We start from the raw sequence: 16,060 nt of genomic DNA, 5'->3' as shown, positions 1-16,060 counted from the left end.
TCAGGCTCAGCATGGCGACGGCGGGCGGAGCCGGCCAGGAGAAACAGCTCGCTCCGACCCTGCTCAGTTTCTTCATCTATAACCCCAAGCTGGGGCCCAAAGAGGGAGAGGTACCAGAGCGGGGCGTCGCGTCCCGGGGCTGTGGGAAGAGGAGGGTACTCTCTCGGCCCAGCTCTGTCCCGGGTTCGATTGCCGCAGCGGGCTCTGGGACGGCTGTCTTGGCCCTGCTGTCCCTCCTTCCTGATGCCTGGGCCGCAGCATGTGCCCGCGGGATTAACTCTTCGCCCACCAGAACATCCCCGGACAAAGGCGGCTCGGCAAGGAGCGGTGCTTGGCGGGGGTGTGGGACCCGCGGCTTTGCCTGCCCGTGGCCACCTGGTCAGCACCTGGGGCTTGTGTATCGGCTCTCTTCAGCGGGGCCAGGGACAAGTGCCGCCTGCACCTAGATCTGCCTCTGCTTCAGACTAAAAAGGAGCAGTAGCACGGAAAATACTGTAGATGGAGAGCTGGTCTGATAGTAACTATATTTTACTAATGCATTAACTTACACAAATAGTTTATCCAGGTAGCTACAACATGGTAGAAAGCCTAGTGTTGAACTTGGTTACGTTCAGGTTATTGCTAGTATTTTCTTGCCGTTGTGATCTTCAGTAAGTAAATTCAAGAAGCTATAGACTATTTCTAGATAGCAGCTTATTGTATGTTTCATATGATAACCTTTAGTTTTAATAGGGTTTGAGCAGGGCAGTGTACTTGCATCCTTATTAATGATTAGGGTAGTGAGGCTGAGTGCACCACCACCAAGTCCGTGGGTGACTCCAGCCCAAAGGAGGCTGTTAATACACTGGAGGGCAAGGCTGCTGTTCAGAGGGAGCCACAGTGAGCTGGGGAGGTGGGCAAGCCAAAACCTGGTGAGGCTCAGCAAAGGCAAATGCAAAGTCCTGTCTGTGGGATAAAATAATGTCATGCACTGTGACTGACCAGGGGCTGACTGGTTAGAAAGTAATTTTGCAGAATGGGACCAGGAATTCCTAGTGAACAACAGGTTGTATGTGAATCAGCAGTGTGTCCCTGCAGCAGTGAAAACTACCAGTGTGCGAAGCTGTGTGAGTGAGTGTGCAGGTCAAGTGAAGGGATTGCTTCCCCCTTTCTTCAACACTTGGGAGATTGCTGGTGGACACTGTGTTCCTCTGGGGCTTCCCAGAGCACGACAAATACTGACAGACTGGAGCAAGCCCAGTGGAAGGCCCCTCAGTTGGTCAGAGGGGTGAATTTTGTGATGCACCTTAGATAACTGGATTTGTGTGGCCTTAAGAAGAAGTGATGTGGATGGGATGCGATGGCTTTCTTCCTCTGTCTAAGGAGTACCTGTAGAGGATGGAGTCAGGTTCTTGAAGTGAAAAGATGAGAGGTAATGGAAGAAGTTTGAGTGAGCAAAGGAAGTTCTTATGAGATAGAAGAAAAATTTTGTCACAGAAGTAGTCAAACAGCAGAGAAAGGCCCAGAAAGGCTATGGAATCTCCATCTTCAGAGATATTCGAAACTTAGCTGGACAATGCCTTGAGCAATCTGAGCTAGCTTTGAAGCTAGGCATGTTTTGATCTGGCTTTGAAGCTAACCTTGCTTTGAATGAGCTATGAAGTGACTAGGGCCTATGATTTCAATAGTCTTCAATTTATAAAGCATTTTGAGATATCTTGGGATGCCTGACTGCTTAAGCGTGCTTAACTATGCCCTTTATGCATTATTACAGAAGCCCACTTAGGTACAAGATAAAATTCTGCCTAGGAAATGAAGGGATTACAATTTCAAACAAACAAACCATGAAGCCAGTATTTTTCAACTCTTGATTCTATTAAAATGGATTTGCTTAGACTCTTTTCAAATTTTAGGAAGAAAAGAAGATTCTCTTCTATCATCCAAATGAAGTAGAAAAGAATGAAAAAATTAGAAACGTGGGACTATGTGAAGCTATAATACAATTCACAAGGTATGAAGTCTGGTTGCATGGCTCAATGTATCAGCACAAGCACTGTGTTTCTCATTCATTTTTTTTTTTCATTTTGTGTGTATAAATGTCTGCATCTACATATATGCTTTCTTTCCAGGACCTTCAGTCCAACAAAACCTGCAAAATCCCTGCATACGCAAAAGAACAGACAATTTTTCCATGAACCTGAAGAAAACTTCTGGATGGTCATGGTACTTATGCATGTGATATCCATATTTCTAAAACATCATATTGCACTGTTCTCAATGCATTCTGCATTGTCTAATGCCAGCCTGTTCCACTTTCTAGGTTGTACGGAATCCCATCATAGAAAAACACAAAGATGGAAAGCCAGTCTACGAATATCAGGAAGAAGAATTACTGGTAAGACCCAATGTTTGGGGAGGTTGGGCTATATTGTATTTTAAGAGTACCTCCAGAAATACCTTAGTTTAATTCTTCTTGAACTGCTGCCAAAATTAATTTTTATGTATATATACATATATATACAAATTGAAGAAGGGGGGGAAGTACTTTTCAATCAAATGTAAAGAAAAGAGCAAGAGAATTATCCAGACAGCATTTCAAACTCACCCAGTAAACATCAGTAAAATACACAGCTGTGAGACCTCTAGCTTGGAATAAGTGAATTTTTCTTAGGCCCTAAAGAAGTTCTTCCAAGATTTTAAATGACTTAAACCTAATAAAAATAAATATACATTATTACTTTGACTACCAATCTTCACTAATAATCTGGAAAAACAAACAGCTCATAACTGTTATGGATTTCTTGTCCAAACTGCAGTATCATTAGGTAAGTTTAACTGTGTACAGGAAGGGTAGGTTAATAAATAAAATGCTGGTTGCTTATGCTGTCTCTGCTCCTCATTGTGATCAAAGAAAAGGATTGGTGTTGCAGGCACTCTATTTTGCCAGACAAACAATAAAATAGTCTTATTTTCATCTGGGTTAAGATCCTAGCTCAATAAAAGCCTGTTAAGGTGTCCCACCTCATTTAGCCTTTGACTAAAGAAAACTAGTTAGAAAGAAGTTCGTTTTCACTCACCAGTGGCCTTAGGCAAGGCCACTATCTGTATCTGGTATCTTAAGTACAAAGAAATGTCTAGATGCTGATTGAAAATGCTATTTAACTTTTCAGAGATCAATTTCTCTTAATTTGTGTTTTTGCTGGCTTTTTGGAAGTGTGTCATTTGGCCAAAATGCTTGAAATTCTGCCTCTGCATATACTAATATCCTGCCCTTTTTTTTTGCAGGACAAGGTTTATAGTTCGGTCCTACAGCAGTGCTACAGCATGTACAAGGTAGGGTTAGTATTAGAGGCTCCTCTTCTGGGCAGAGGTACCTCTTGGTACCATTTGGATGTGTAAGCTCATCACAGCTTTGACATTCTTGTCTCATTACTATTGTCTGTTATCTTCCTGAAGCTGTAATGGTGTTGATGGAAGAGAGATAAAGCTTTTGCAGTTACCTGTGCTGGTAAAAATAAGAACTTTCTAGTTTCTTACAAGTCCAGATTTTTTTTTTTTCATGGGTAGTTACAGTACTAAGGGTTTGATTTTCATGGTGATGGCTATTACCTGTTGTAGAAACAATCTGTCGTTTTCAAAACAAGAGTGTGAGATATGTTTCCTTCTCCTGCCTCTGCTGCCTCATATGCCTGAACTCTGCAAGTCTGAGGGACTTTGTTAATAAAGGGATGCATCTGGATTTATGTGGAGTCCATAGTACTGAAGTACTCAGAAACAGGAGCTGGCTTGGAATTTAGCTGTATTCATGTCTGAGTTGTAGGAAATTACTGTAAATCATAGAATCGTTTTGGTTGGAAAAGATCTTTAAGATTATCAAGTCCAACCATTATCTGACTTTACCAAATGATTACCTGACTGATTTTATTTTTTCCTTTTAACTATTAGCTTTTCAATGGCACGTTCCTGAAAGCCATGGAAGATGGAGGTGTAAAAGTTCTAAAGGAGAGACTAGAGAAATTCTTCCATCGGGTAAGACCTTCTTTTTCAGGCACATACAGCATGATTCTGTGTTGGAAGTAAAAGCAAAAATCTTCTCAAAGTGGCTGCAGTGTGACTCTAAATAATAAGTAGTGGAAAAGGTGTAGTGGCAACACAAAGTCTGGTTCCTTGTTTTTCTGAAATATTTCCTGCTTCTTACTAATTTGGTAGATCCTTTAAGTGGAGTTGAACCACAACAGGGACAGCTTAGCTGATGGATAACTTTTCCCCAGTGGAATCATGTTCATTCTTTGGAATTCTGTTTTAATATTTGAATTGGTTAGCATGGCAACAGTCTGTGCAGTCCTGTTTGAATAACTGCTCCAGAATCATTCAGGTTGGGAGCAATCTGGAGAAGCTATCCAGGTCAACCCCCTACTTAAAGTAGGGTAACACTGAAATCAAATTGGGCTGCAAAGGGCTTTGACTTGTTGGGTCTTGAAAACATCCAGGGATGGAGATTCCACCTGTGTGCACAGACTCAAATCTCATAGTACTGTGAAGTAATGTAATTTTTTTTTCCTCCACCCACTCTGTCCTCTCCACCACCCATATGGAATTAGTAATAGTGTCTGATAAGGTTTCAGGAAATACTTTGTTATCACTGCTCTTCAGAAATTAGCTTCAATCTTTAAGAATCAAGAATCAAGAAGGTTGGAAGAGACCTCAAGGATCATCGAGTCCAACCTGTCACCCTACACCTCATGCCTATCTAAACCATGGCACCAAGTGCCACGTCCAATCCCCTCTTGAACACCTCCAGGGATGGTGACTCCACCACCTCCCTGGGCAGCACATTCCAATGGCCAACCACTCTCTCTGTGAAGAACTTTCTCCTCACCTCCAGCCTAAACCTCCCCTGGCACAGCTTGAGACTGTGTCCTCTTGTTCTGGTGCTGGTTGCCTGGGAGTAGAAACCAACCCCCTCCTGGCTACAACCTCCCTTCAGGTAGTTGTAGACAGCAATGAGGTCTCCCCTGAGCCTTCTCTTCTCCAGGCTAAACAGTCCCAGCTCCCTCAGCCTCTCCTCATAGGGCTTGTGCTCAAGGCCTCTCCCCAGCCTCGCTGCCCTTCTCTGGACATGCTCCAGCAATTCAACATCTTTCCTAAACTGAGGGGCCCAGAACTGGACACAGTACTCAAGGTGTGGCCTAACCAGTGCTGTGTACAGGGGTACAATGACCTCCCTGCTCCTGCTGGCCACACTATTCCTGATGCAGGCCAGGATGCCATTGGCTCTCTTGGCCGCCTGGGCACACTGCTGGCTCATGTTCAGGCGCCTGTCAACCAGTACCCCCAGGTCCCTTTCCACCTGGCTGCTCTCCAGCCACTCTGACCCCAGCCTGTAGCTCTGCATGGGGTTGTTGTGGCCGAAGTGCAGCACCCGGCACTTGGACTTGTTGAATGCCATCCTGTTGGACTCTGCCCATCTGTCCAGCCTGTCAAGGTCCCTCTGCAGAGCCCTTCTACCTTCTAACAGATCAACATCTGCTCCCAGCTTGGTGTCATCTGCAAATTTACTGATGATGGACTCAATCCCCTCATCCAGATCATCAATAAAGATATTGAACATGTTGTATTGAAATGTTATATTGAAATATTGAAATGTTGTACTGGAAGGATGGAAAGCAAATCCTATTTCTAAGCAAGAAATCAATCAATTTTTTTTTTTCAGGTATTTTTCACATAAGTGAGTAGTCATGTCTGGCAGAATTTCAAACTCCTACATGCAAAGTTTCATCAAGCTAGCTATAAAACATGGCAGCCCCATTTTTCTTGTTTGCAGGAAAGGAAACAGGGGACTGCTGTCAGCAGTTAATTCTCTTGTGGTAAAGATTTTAATATTGATATCTTTGCTCATGGTGGACTGCAGACACTATACCAATGTTTACAGTTTTATTCTTCTGGGTTTTTAAAAGAACACAATGTTGTGACAGTGGAAACAAAAGTACAATACAGTTTGATTTTTAGGACAGCCTTTGCTTGTGGATTTGAAGAGGATTTTTGCTTATGTTTAAGACTGTTGTAGACTAGAATGAACACTGTTTGCATAAGGAGTATTTGTTTGATTAGCTGAGTGTATACTGTTGTCTAAATTTAAAAACCAGAGCATGGCAAAAAGGAAAGCAATAGATTTTTATCTTTAAAACTGTTGTTGTTCTTTGAAGTTCCTATTAAAGTTAAAATAGTAATAGATTTGTATAGCAGAAAGAAATCTAAGGAAAAATTTCAGTTATAACCCTGTTGAATAAATTGGCTACATGTTACTGGCAGGCTTAAACCACACTGAAACTTTGACAGGAAATGGATGTTAGATTGTAAACTGTGACAGAGATCTGTCATACTATTTATCTGTATTTACTTGGGTTTTTTTGGTAGTGTGAAGTGACTGTAGAGGGAGCCACTGGATAACTCATATTTCACAGAGCAGAGTATTTGATAATGCATTTGAAATCTCTTGGTAAAGAGAATCATAGAAATTATTTTTGCTCATTGAAGACTAATAGATTTATCTGGTAATATTTAATTTCAGAATTAACTCCATAGAAATGTTAGTAAGATAGGCTGTGCTTGCTCTTAAATACTTAATAGGCTTCAATACTGTTGTCACTATGACACTTGGAATCCCATTCACATACATAGACTCACAGAATGGTTTGGGTTTGAGGAGACCTTTAAAGGTCATTTAGTGCACCCCTCCCTGCAGTAAGCAGGGAAATCTTCAACTATTTCAGGTTGCTCAGAGCCCCATACAACTTGAATGAATCTCTCACCTCTCTGGGCAACTTGCGCCAGTGTATCACCACCCTCAGCATAAAAGATTTCTTCCTTATCTAGTCTGAATCTACTCTTAGTAGACCATCACCTTGTGTTGCTACTGGGTCTACTGAAGTCTATCCCCATATGAAGGAGAACTGGAAGGGTTGGTGGTTTGTTTGATTTGGTTTTTTGGGGGTTTTGGTATTGTTAGTCTAGACTACCAGGGATTAGACTCAAATTTGTAATTTAAATCTACATTGGAAGTTTTCTGCATTCTAAAAATCGACTGTCATTATTCTCAAGTACTTGCAGACACTGCACTTACAGTCTTGTGATCTGCTGGATGTGTTTTGTGGAATCAGCTTCTTTCCACTGGATAAAATGACTTACTTGAAAATTCAGTCATTTATTAATAGGATGGAAGAAAGCCTGAACATAGTCAAGTATACTGCATTTCTCTACAACGACCAGCTTATCTGGTAGGTACTAAAATAATTCTTTTTTTGTGTCTTCAATTACTCAGCCTATAAATAAGTGTCATAGTAGCAAAGCTTCTGACTCAGTGAAAGAGTTGCATGAAAATGAGAAAACTAAATGGTAGGATGAATGATACATAAGAAAAGTATTGGTCTTCAGCTTTAAAAATCTCTAACCTGTACCAAAGGATTACTTTGAAGGTCGCCTGAGGAGTAGCTAGAGAAGTATCTTTGTCTTTTCCATCACAAGAGACTGCATATACACGAGTTCCTCTTGTAGGACTTTTAGTATAGGTTAATTAAAGGGTTATCCTTTATATAACTATAGCAGTTATAACTATATAGTTCACTGCTTGTGAAGAGTTTTGCTTAAAAATGGACTTTGGTACAGCAGACTTCATCTTTATTTAAATGTTGTTTCTGTTTTTCTTATGGTTTATAGGTATTTTGGATGTGTCTTATATTTAGCAAATAAACTAACATTTTATTAAAAATTAATGTTCTGGGATTTAATCTGCTGAGACACTGAAATGTTGTACCCTACTTTGGCATGTGCTTTGCCTGAGTTTTAGTTAGCAGAAAACGTGTGATCTGAACTGCAGCACAAACATCACTTGTGTTTCTTTCTCCCTGATCTAGGAGTGGACTGGAACAAGATGACATGAGAATTTTGTACAAATATCTCACAACATCTCTGTTTCCAAGGCACATGGAACCTGAGGTATGGTAATTAGGATTTGTTTTAGGGAGGCAAGGGTGGAGGTGGTTCTTAGTTCCTAGCTTTGGTTCGGGTTGGTTTTTCTCCTTTAATTTCTGTTTATCTGGTACCACTAAGGGCTAAAACCCAAAGAGGATTATCTCTCCCCTCCCTCTTTAAATTTTAGTTTAGGAATTCAGAGGTGTGGTGTTTTCACTGCAGTCAGTAGTATTTGCACCTAACAGTATGAATTGTGCTGGTAACTTGAATATGAGGAGGTGATAGGGAGTTTACTGAATGTTGATACCTGCTGACTGCTCAGTAATGCAAATGAATCCCTTCAGCTTGATGGCTAAATGCAGTGTGGAAGGCCATAAGACCACATGGAGTTACCTATCCTTCCCTCCAACAAAAAGCTCCATAAGCTAAACTTTAAAATCAGTAAATGCTTTACTTACTTCATGTTACACAGAGCATATACCTTCATGAGTGGTAATTTCTGCAAGTGGTTTGCTTTGAATTTGATTTAAAGACAGTGTACAAAATGTAACACAAAATACCTCTAAGCTGTGTTTTCTTATCTGTGTTCTTTTTCACTTCAGTTAGCAGGTAGAGATTCTCCAATACGTGCTGAAATGCCAGGAAATCTACAACACTATGGAAGGTAGCTTGTTTACTGTCACCAGCTGCTGCTACTTCCCTCAAGGGCAAAAGCTTGGGAGGAGGAGTACATGTATTTTGAGCACATATTTCACACACAGCTCATTCCAGAGGGTTGCACAGTAGTTGGTGCAATGTGAAACTTGACCTTTGGGGAAAAAAGGGAAAAGGCTTCTTTAACATTACTGCAGATTTCTTTTTCTTCCCCACTGCTCTTAATGCGCTACATCAAAAGGTTTGGAACTGCTTTGGTCACTTCTTTTCAGTCAGGCACTTCAGCCAAAGGTATAGATTTAATCTAAGGATGTATCTATTTCCCTCCCCCCTGTGCTTAGTATGTCAGAGTGGGGAATTCTGTACCTAAGCAGCTGTGCAACACTATTTTGGGTAATTGTGGGTTTGGACATCTTTCTTCAATCATGAAAATTCCTCCTACCTGATTTATTGTTTTCTTTTGGGATCGAGGCACTGGCACATAATCCCTGTTCCACCCTCCCCACTGCTCTAAGTTTAAGGTGCTTCTAACACCAATTAGAACGTACTGTTTGAAAGGAAAATAAGTACATTCCCAGTAGAAACAAAAAAAAAAAAAAAGGAAGGAAAGGCTTTTAAAAACAGCAGCAACTTCAATGTGGAAAGCTTTGTTGTTGTTCCTTTGATCTGTGCAGTTTATTTCCTTTAGTATTATTCTGGCTTTCTGATCCTGTTTCTGTAACTCTCTGGGGCACAAATGCAAATACTGCTTCAAAAATGTAAGTGCTGAGATAATACATTAAGGGCTCTGTGCCTATCTGCATTGCTGAAAACTCATAATTGTATTCAGACAGATTCATACACGCAAGTAATTGCTAGTTTCAAGAACATCTGTTTAAATAGGAAGAACTGAAATACACAAATCCATTACATCTGACCTGTTAAATTATTTTCTAGGTTTCTTACTGGACCTTTAAATCTTAATGATCCAGAAGCAAAATGCCGTTTCCCCAAAATATTCGTTAATACTGATGACACTTACGAAGAGCTTCATTTAATTGTTTATAAGGTATTACACTTTTCTGTGCAATCATTCCACAGAGTTAGGTGAAGATATTGATGTGAAGTGCTTAGGAATTGTATAGAAAGATGCATTGATATGCCCAGGTTGAAGTGAAGAGACAGAAAGCTCTTTGGTGTTTCCAGCATCAAGCTTTAAAGCTTGCATCCTCTTTTCCCCTCCCCTGCCCTCTCCCCAGAACGTTGCTTTATTTAAACAGAATACCAGCCTTAGTTACTTTATGTAGTCTTTATGTAGCATTACTCAGTAAAACAAAACCTTTTTTTAAAATTAAATGCAAGTTTCTTGCAGACATAAATCCTTGCATAAAATGCATTTTCAGAAAATTTTACCCTTCCCCTGCAACTTAAAAATGGTTAACTGGGCTAAATTTTTAAAATCACAACTATCCTGTGTTGTGCAAGATTACAAAGAGATTATCCTACAGAAGCATTGCCTCTAAAGTAGTTGGCTTTTTTTTTTTTTTAATTTAACTGGTTTACTTGTTTGTAGCCTCACTGAAGTATTGTCATTTATTTGACGTAGTTGAGGTAACCTGTTGTAAATTTTTTTTTTTTGTTTTTTTTCAACTTTTGTTCCAGGCCATGAGTGCAGCTGTCTGCTTTATGGTTGATGGTAAGTACCTATTAGCATCACTCACTTGGCAAGACATAGTACAAAATGCTATTTTATATGCAACTTGTTTTACTTATGAAAAATACGTTGTTAATTGAGTCTCTTCTTCCTGGATGCTTGTATCAGTCTTTTGAATTTTGTTCCAGTGGTATAAATAACTCCATTTACACAATAAAATGACTACATACTACTTTAGTTAGCCAGGCACTTTCAAAATTGTCCCTAAGGTTATAATGAAACAGTTTGTCCCAGGACTGTCAGTGATGTTTAGAGAAAGTGGGTACTGAAACATAAGCTTCAGCTGTGGGAAGAGAATCTCATCTCTCCCTTCTTTTTACCCACCACCTAGCTTCAATTCCACCTACGCTGGAGTTTTGCCGTAAACTGGACAGCATTGTTGGGCCTCAACTCACCGTGTTAGCATCAGATATATGTGAACAATACAACATCAACAAGAGAATATCAGGGTTTGTACCACTTTTCTGTTCCTGTTGCAGTCCCTCGTTAGTTGGCTATAAATTAGGTTTAATGAACTGCTTAAATAACGGTAACATGAGGCCAAATGCTCAACGTATTGAGTTATCTGTGTACTTAAATGATGTTTATCAACCTTTCTGCATCTTAAGCATTTGTAAAGTACCTGTTCTTGCTTAATTAGGTCTTCCTGAAGTAACAACACTCATGTTATTAATTTAGGAATGAATGTTCATTGTGTGACTGAAACATTTTTCCTGTGTGTGCGCATAACTATTGTATAAAACATGCTTGCAGAAATATATACAAGGTGGCCAAAATGACAGCTGAAGTGGTAGTGGTAGTCTTCTGTCACTATCTCTCATGTTGAAGTAGATAAGTATCAGTTCCTGCAAAATCTTCAGTTTATGCTTTCTACCTTTTCTTGAGGGAAACAGAATATCAGCTCTTGGGCTAGTGGAGTTTGGTTGGTTGATTTTGTTTGTTTTGGGGGGTGTGGGTGTTTGTTTGGTTTGGTTTGTTGTCACTATCTTGGTGCCCACATCCATATTGATGCTAATTTCCTTTGGCTTCTGCTTTCCCATTCTGCTGCTTTTTATAACCTTGAAAGACCTGCATTTTCCACCTCAAGTGGATGCTGACACCACTCTGAGTATTGCCTTAGACACAAGTACTTAGAGCTTGGGCTAAGTACATGTAACTCTTAACTCTCTTTCAAGTCCAAAAGGAAAATGAAGGTTGAGACACTAGAACAATTTTTAACAGTTTGAAATGGAGGTTTTAGTGAGTGGATTATTTGATTACAATGCAGGTTTTAGATCTTTCTAGAATTACTGCTTCCTGAAGCATTGAAATGTGTAATAGGTGAGGAAAAAAAACTGTTTTCTGCTTTGCAGGACTAAGATAAATACTTGAGGGGCAAAAAAAGGAAAGTCAAGTGAAAAAGTATGTTCATGCTGTAAAAGTATTTCCCTTAGAACCATAGCTGACTATCCATAAAATTGTATTTACTTTTAGATAGATGTGTTAGTTGGGGAAGCAAGAGCATTGGATATGACAAAAGAGGAATTAAACCAAAGATAGGTGTGCGACTGAACTCATTCAGTGGTAGTGTGCCAGATCAGCAAAACTGCAGGGTATAGAATAGGATGTGCTTGAAATTGTGCCAATCCACTAAATCATTAAACTTGGGGTTTTTAAATGTCACCTGGGACTGGCTTTGGCAGCTTTAACTCTTTTAAAACTTTAATGCCATGGTGTCTCAAAAACATGATACAGTTTCTTGACACTAATGCATCTGGGTGACAGAGAGGAAGGGGGTATCTGGTTGTTTGCTAAGCTGAGTGGTGTCATCACAGTATCTCCCTGATGCTAAATAATATATAGCCCTCAAGTACCAATTGCTGTAGCCAGTTTTTGCCAGTCTGAATGTGTTGTGACATCTACCAAAACTACATCACTAAGTGACAGATTTGGTATTAATAAAAAAGGGAGGAAGACTTCCAATGCAGGAATTCGAAAATAGTCTCTTGCTTGACTCACACAAATGATGGGAGGAAGTCTTAACTGCCTGAATCAAGGAATTATTTCTTTTGCTTGTCACTAAAAACAAAGACATGATTGCAAGATTGCTTACTAATCAAACTAAAGACTAGCATCAGATTGGACTGGCATAGTGGAGAGCAAGAAGGAAACAGAGGACAGAGAAAATCAGGACAGAGAAGAAACAGGTCCTTAGAAAAATGCAAGCAAACTACTACTGGGAAGTAGTTTAGAACTAAGCCTTTAGATTCCCTGTGTCGACTTTCTAGCAGCCTAAACAGCAGAGGGGGAAAAACTGGTTGGGTTTGCAGGTTTGCCTTTTCTTAAAAAGAAACAAAAAAACCCACAAGCCAAAATGAAAAAAGTACATTGAAATCAAGTTTGATCATGCTACAAGTCTTAATGTACTTGAGTCTCTGCAATGTGAGAATAACTTCAGGATGTCTGGTGAGCTTTGCACTGGATTGTTACCGTTCTCTGTGAAGCCTGTGCCTACGGAATGTCTCAGTGTTCATGGACTATTTGTTTGTGTGTTTGTTTTTTTTAACAATCCTCTTAGGGCTGAGAAGGAGCCTCAGTTTAAGTTTATCTATTTCAATCACATGAACCTGGCAGAGAAAAGTACCATTCACATGAGGAAAACACCCAGTGTATCACTTGCATCTGTTCACCCTGACCTCATGAAGATTCTCGGTGACATCAACAGTGACTTCTCCAGGTAATGCTTAACTATTAAATAGTCTCTAACTCCTCCTGTCAAGTAGATTTTTTTGTTTTATTTTTCTTTCCAATGAGTGAATCTTTCATGTCATTTTGTTCATGCTTGGCTATTCATAGCCCTGTGAGGTAAGTGGTATAACATGGATCGTATCTGGTATTTTGTGTAGGTTTAGAAGTAGTCTGTCTTAAACAAAACTTCTATTGTCCTTTTAAAAAATAATTTTAGGCAGGGCCAGGGCCTATATCCAAAGAACTATCTAATCTATTTGAAGTTTCAGAGTAGCTATTACAAAGTAAAAGGAAAATGAAGCCTAGTGCCTTTGGACTTAAGTCTGTCTAATCCCTAGATAAGTAGCATAAAGGACAGGGAAACCTGCTTCTGGCTGTTTACACCCTCCTCTGAAACAGCTGTCTGCTGGTAGGGATCAGAAAACAGATGAAATGCAAACCTTGCAGTTACTGCAGTACTGCTGCTAGAGAAGATAACTGGCTTCTTCTCAGTGAATATTGTGCTCCAAGATGGGAGAGCCCATCTTCACCATAAAAATTAATGAAGGACACGAAAATGCTGAGTGACTGTGGTGTAGCTCTTAGTGACTGGCAATTTCCCCATTCTGCCTAAGCACAAGGTTTTCATTTTTCTATAAATGAAATAAGACTGTTTCATCAGTGACAGCTTTATGTAATATATATATATAGCTGTTGAGCATGGTTTAGTTCTAGGTTAACTACTGCTTGTGTGAATGCTGTATCACCATACCATCTCCAGATTGCTTTATTTGGTCACTGTGTAGCAAATCATAAATCTGTGAAGTGTATCCTTTGTGTGAAGGATAGGTGTTTTCTTCAGAGCACTGGAGTATTCGGTTGCTGGACACTTTAACGATTTACTCATCTGGGGATGTAATTAAGCAGCCATTTACAAAGCCTTCATCTTGGATTGCTGAACTACACCTGAATTAGTACTGGCAATTGCTCTTTGATGCTACACAATTCATGCCATTATACTGATTAGAAATTAAGTTGTTGAAGATGATCTTGCTGCCACCTTCTTTCTAAAACTTCTTTCAGAGTTGATGAAGACGAGGAAATTATTGTGAAGGCAATGAGTGATTACTGGGTAGTTGGGAAAAAGTCTGACCAGCGAGAACTGTATGTTATTTTGAATCAAAAAAATGCAAATCTGATTGAAGTTAATGGTAAGGATTGTTTTTTTTATTACCTTTAAATACAGTTACTACTAAAATGTATGTCCCTGGAGAAGTAATAAAATCCATCTCACAAGAAATCTAGAGAGGGATTGATCTATGATGCACCAGGTAAGTCTGCATAAGGTTTTAGTCTGCCTTGTACCAGCTCTGAAAGAACAGCATAAATATTCAGCAGGTGTTCTCAATTATTAATCAGCCATTATTCCTCCTCCAAATAATAAAGGAGAGCTCAGTTCAGGAGTAATTAATGAAGTGTGTTATGGATGAGAGATGAACATATTTACATCTAAATTAGATTTTATTTGTCAGTGAGTCATGGGTATGTTACTTACACATAGTCTACCCTGTCAGTGATCCTCATTCCATTGTTGTCTTGTTGCTAATGTTGTTTTGAGCACAATTCACTATGTGTAAGAGTTAGCAAAGTCTATTTAAAAGCTTACTGCATCTTTATGAGAAATGGCAGTTGGGAGTCTCAAGTGCAGCAATTGGGGCTCTGTTTTAATAGGAGGCAATGCGATTACTTGAAGGATGGGAAAGACTTGACACTTTTCTCTTGGAAAAGCCTAGCAAACCTACATTTTAAAGAGAGGGATGAGGAGTATGGCTTAACAATGATTTGTAACTGTATTTCAGAGTCAAACCTGCCCGACAGTGGGCATTTCTGTGCCTGATAAACTTAGGAAGTGGTGTCTGCTAAACAGAACAAAGCAAAAGTTGTGCAGACTAGAGTTGTGACAGACTACTCTAACCTTTCCTTCTCCTGGAAAGAGGTTACAATTCCTTCCCTTTCTTGAAGCTAAGTATTTGACAAGGTGAATGGCCCAGCAGCAAACTCAAACCATCACTGACACTTCAGCCACTTAGAAAACAAAGCATCTTTCAGTGTGAAATGGCCGCAAAAGATTGAGTCAAGTCTGAAGACAGAACAACATGAAGTGTTTCTACATTAGAAACTCCTAGGGGTTTTTCTGTTTGAATTTAGTTATATTCTCCATGATGAGCCCCCAGGGTTTTTCTTATGGAGGATCCTGTAAAATAATCATGCTGGAACTTCTTTTTTTTTTTTTTTTTTTTACAGAAGAAGTGAAGAAACTTTGTGCAACACAGTTTAACAATATTTTCTTCTTGGATTGATCTGCAAAGGGCTGATTTATTGAAGATGTCAATGTCAGTTGTTCAACATGAAAAGTTATTAGTCATATTATTGACTGGAATAATGACAATAGTAAAGCAATACTTGCTTTGTAAGAATCAAAATTTCTACTAAAATCTGTAAACTCTGATCATAAAATTTTTAGATTTTAAAAATGTTTATGTGCAAGCTAATGAAACCAGTCTGAATTCATCTGTACCATTCCATTCTGATACTGTTATGTGAATATTTTACTGGAAAATAAAACTAATAATTGTTACACTTTTAAGGGCATCCTTTTGTTTTCCTGTGTTCATTTACATTGTTGTGTGACTTTGTGCTAATTTTTACACTGTAAAATTATTTGTTACAAAAGACCCCTGAACAGAGACCTTTCTGACTTAATCTGTTCTTTGTAGCTCCTGCTTCAGCCTGATTCACATTCTTTGCCAAACTTGCTTATATGCAGTACTCAGTCAAATAACCTGTGTTTTCAGCAGAACTATTTCATTGGGACACAGGATCATGACAAGGTACCACTTGTATTAACACAGTTTTTATCTACAAGTCAAATACTGGAATCGTTCTGTTCAAAGGGTTATACTTCTGTAAATGGCTTTATTCTCTTGTCCAAGACACTTGCAAAAGCAGTTTCCCTCTGAAGCCAGCAAGTCTTGTGCATACAGTTTAATCATAACT

The 16,060-nt window shown here is 39.4% G+C and overlaps 1 protein-coding gene across 1 annotated transcript; it reads left to right on the top strand.

Annotated features, from left to right (window-relative positions):
- Positions 1–11: 11 nt before the first annotated feature.
- Positions 12–15,438, top strand: CCZ1 (CCZ1 homolog, vacuolar protein trafficking and biogenesis associated). Its single transcript, XM_054390954.1, has 15 exons — positions 12–110; positions 1,893–1,990; positions 2,109–2,202; positions 2,300–2,374; positions 3,265–3,312; positions 3,925–4,008; positions 7,081–7,256; positions 7,893–7,974; positions 8,553–8,614; positions 9,541–9,652; positions 10,246–10,279; positions 10,629–10,746; positions 12,855–13,013; positions 14,087–14,214; positions 15,308–15,438. The coding sequence occupies exons 1-15, from the start codon at positions 12–14 to the stop codon at positions 15,361–15,363; spliced, it is 1,425 nt and encodes a 474-aa protein (XP_054246929.1). The 3' UTR covers positions 15,364–15,438.
- Positions 15,439–16,060: the final 622 nt, after the last annotated feature.

This window comes from Indicator indicator, chromosome 22 (genome assembly GCF_027791375.1).
Source record: "Indicator indicator isolate 239-I01 chromosome 22, UM_Iind_1.1, whole genome shotgun sequence".
NCBI lineage: Eukaryota > Metazoa > Chordata > Aves > Piciformes > Indicatoridae > Indicator > Indicator indicator.
The sequence above is the reverse complement of the archived record's forward strand: the minus strand, read 5'-3'. Positions and strand labels throughout refer to the sequence as shown.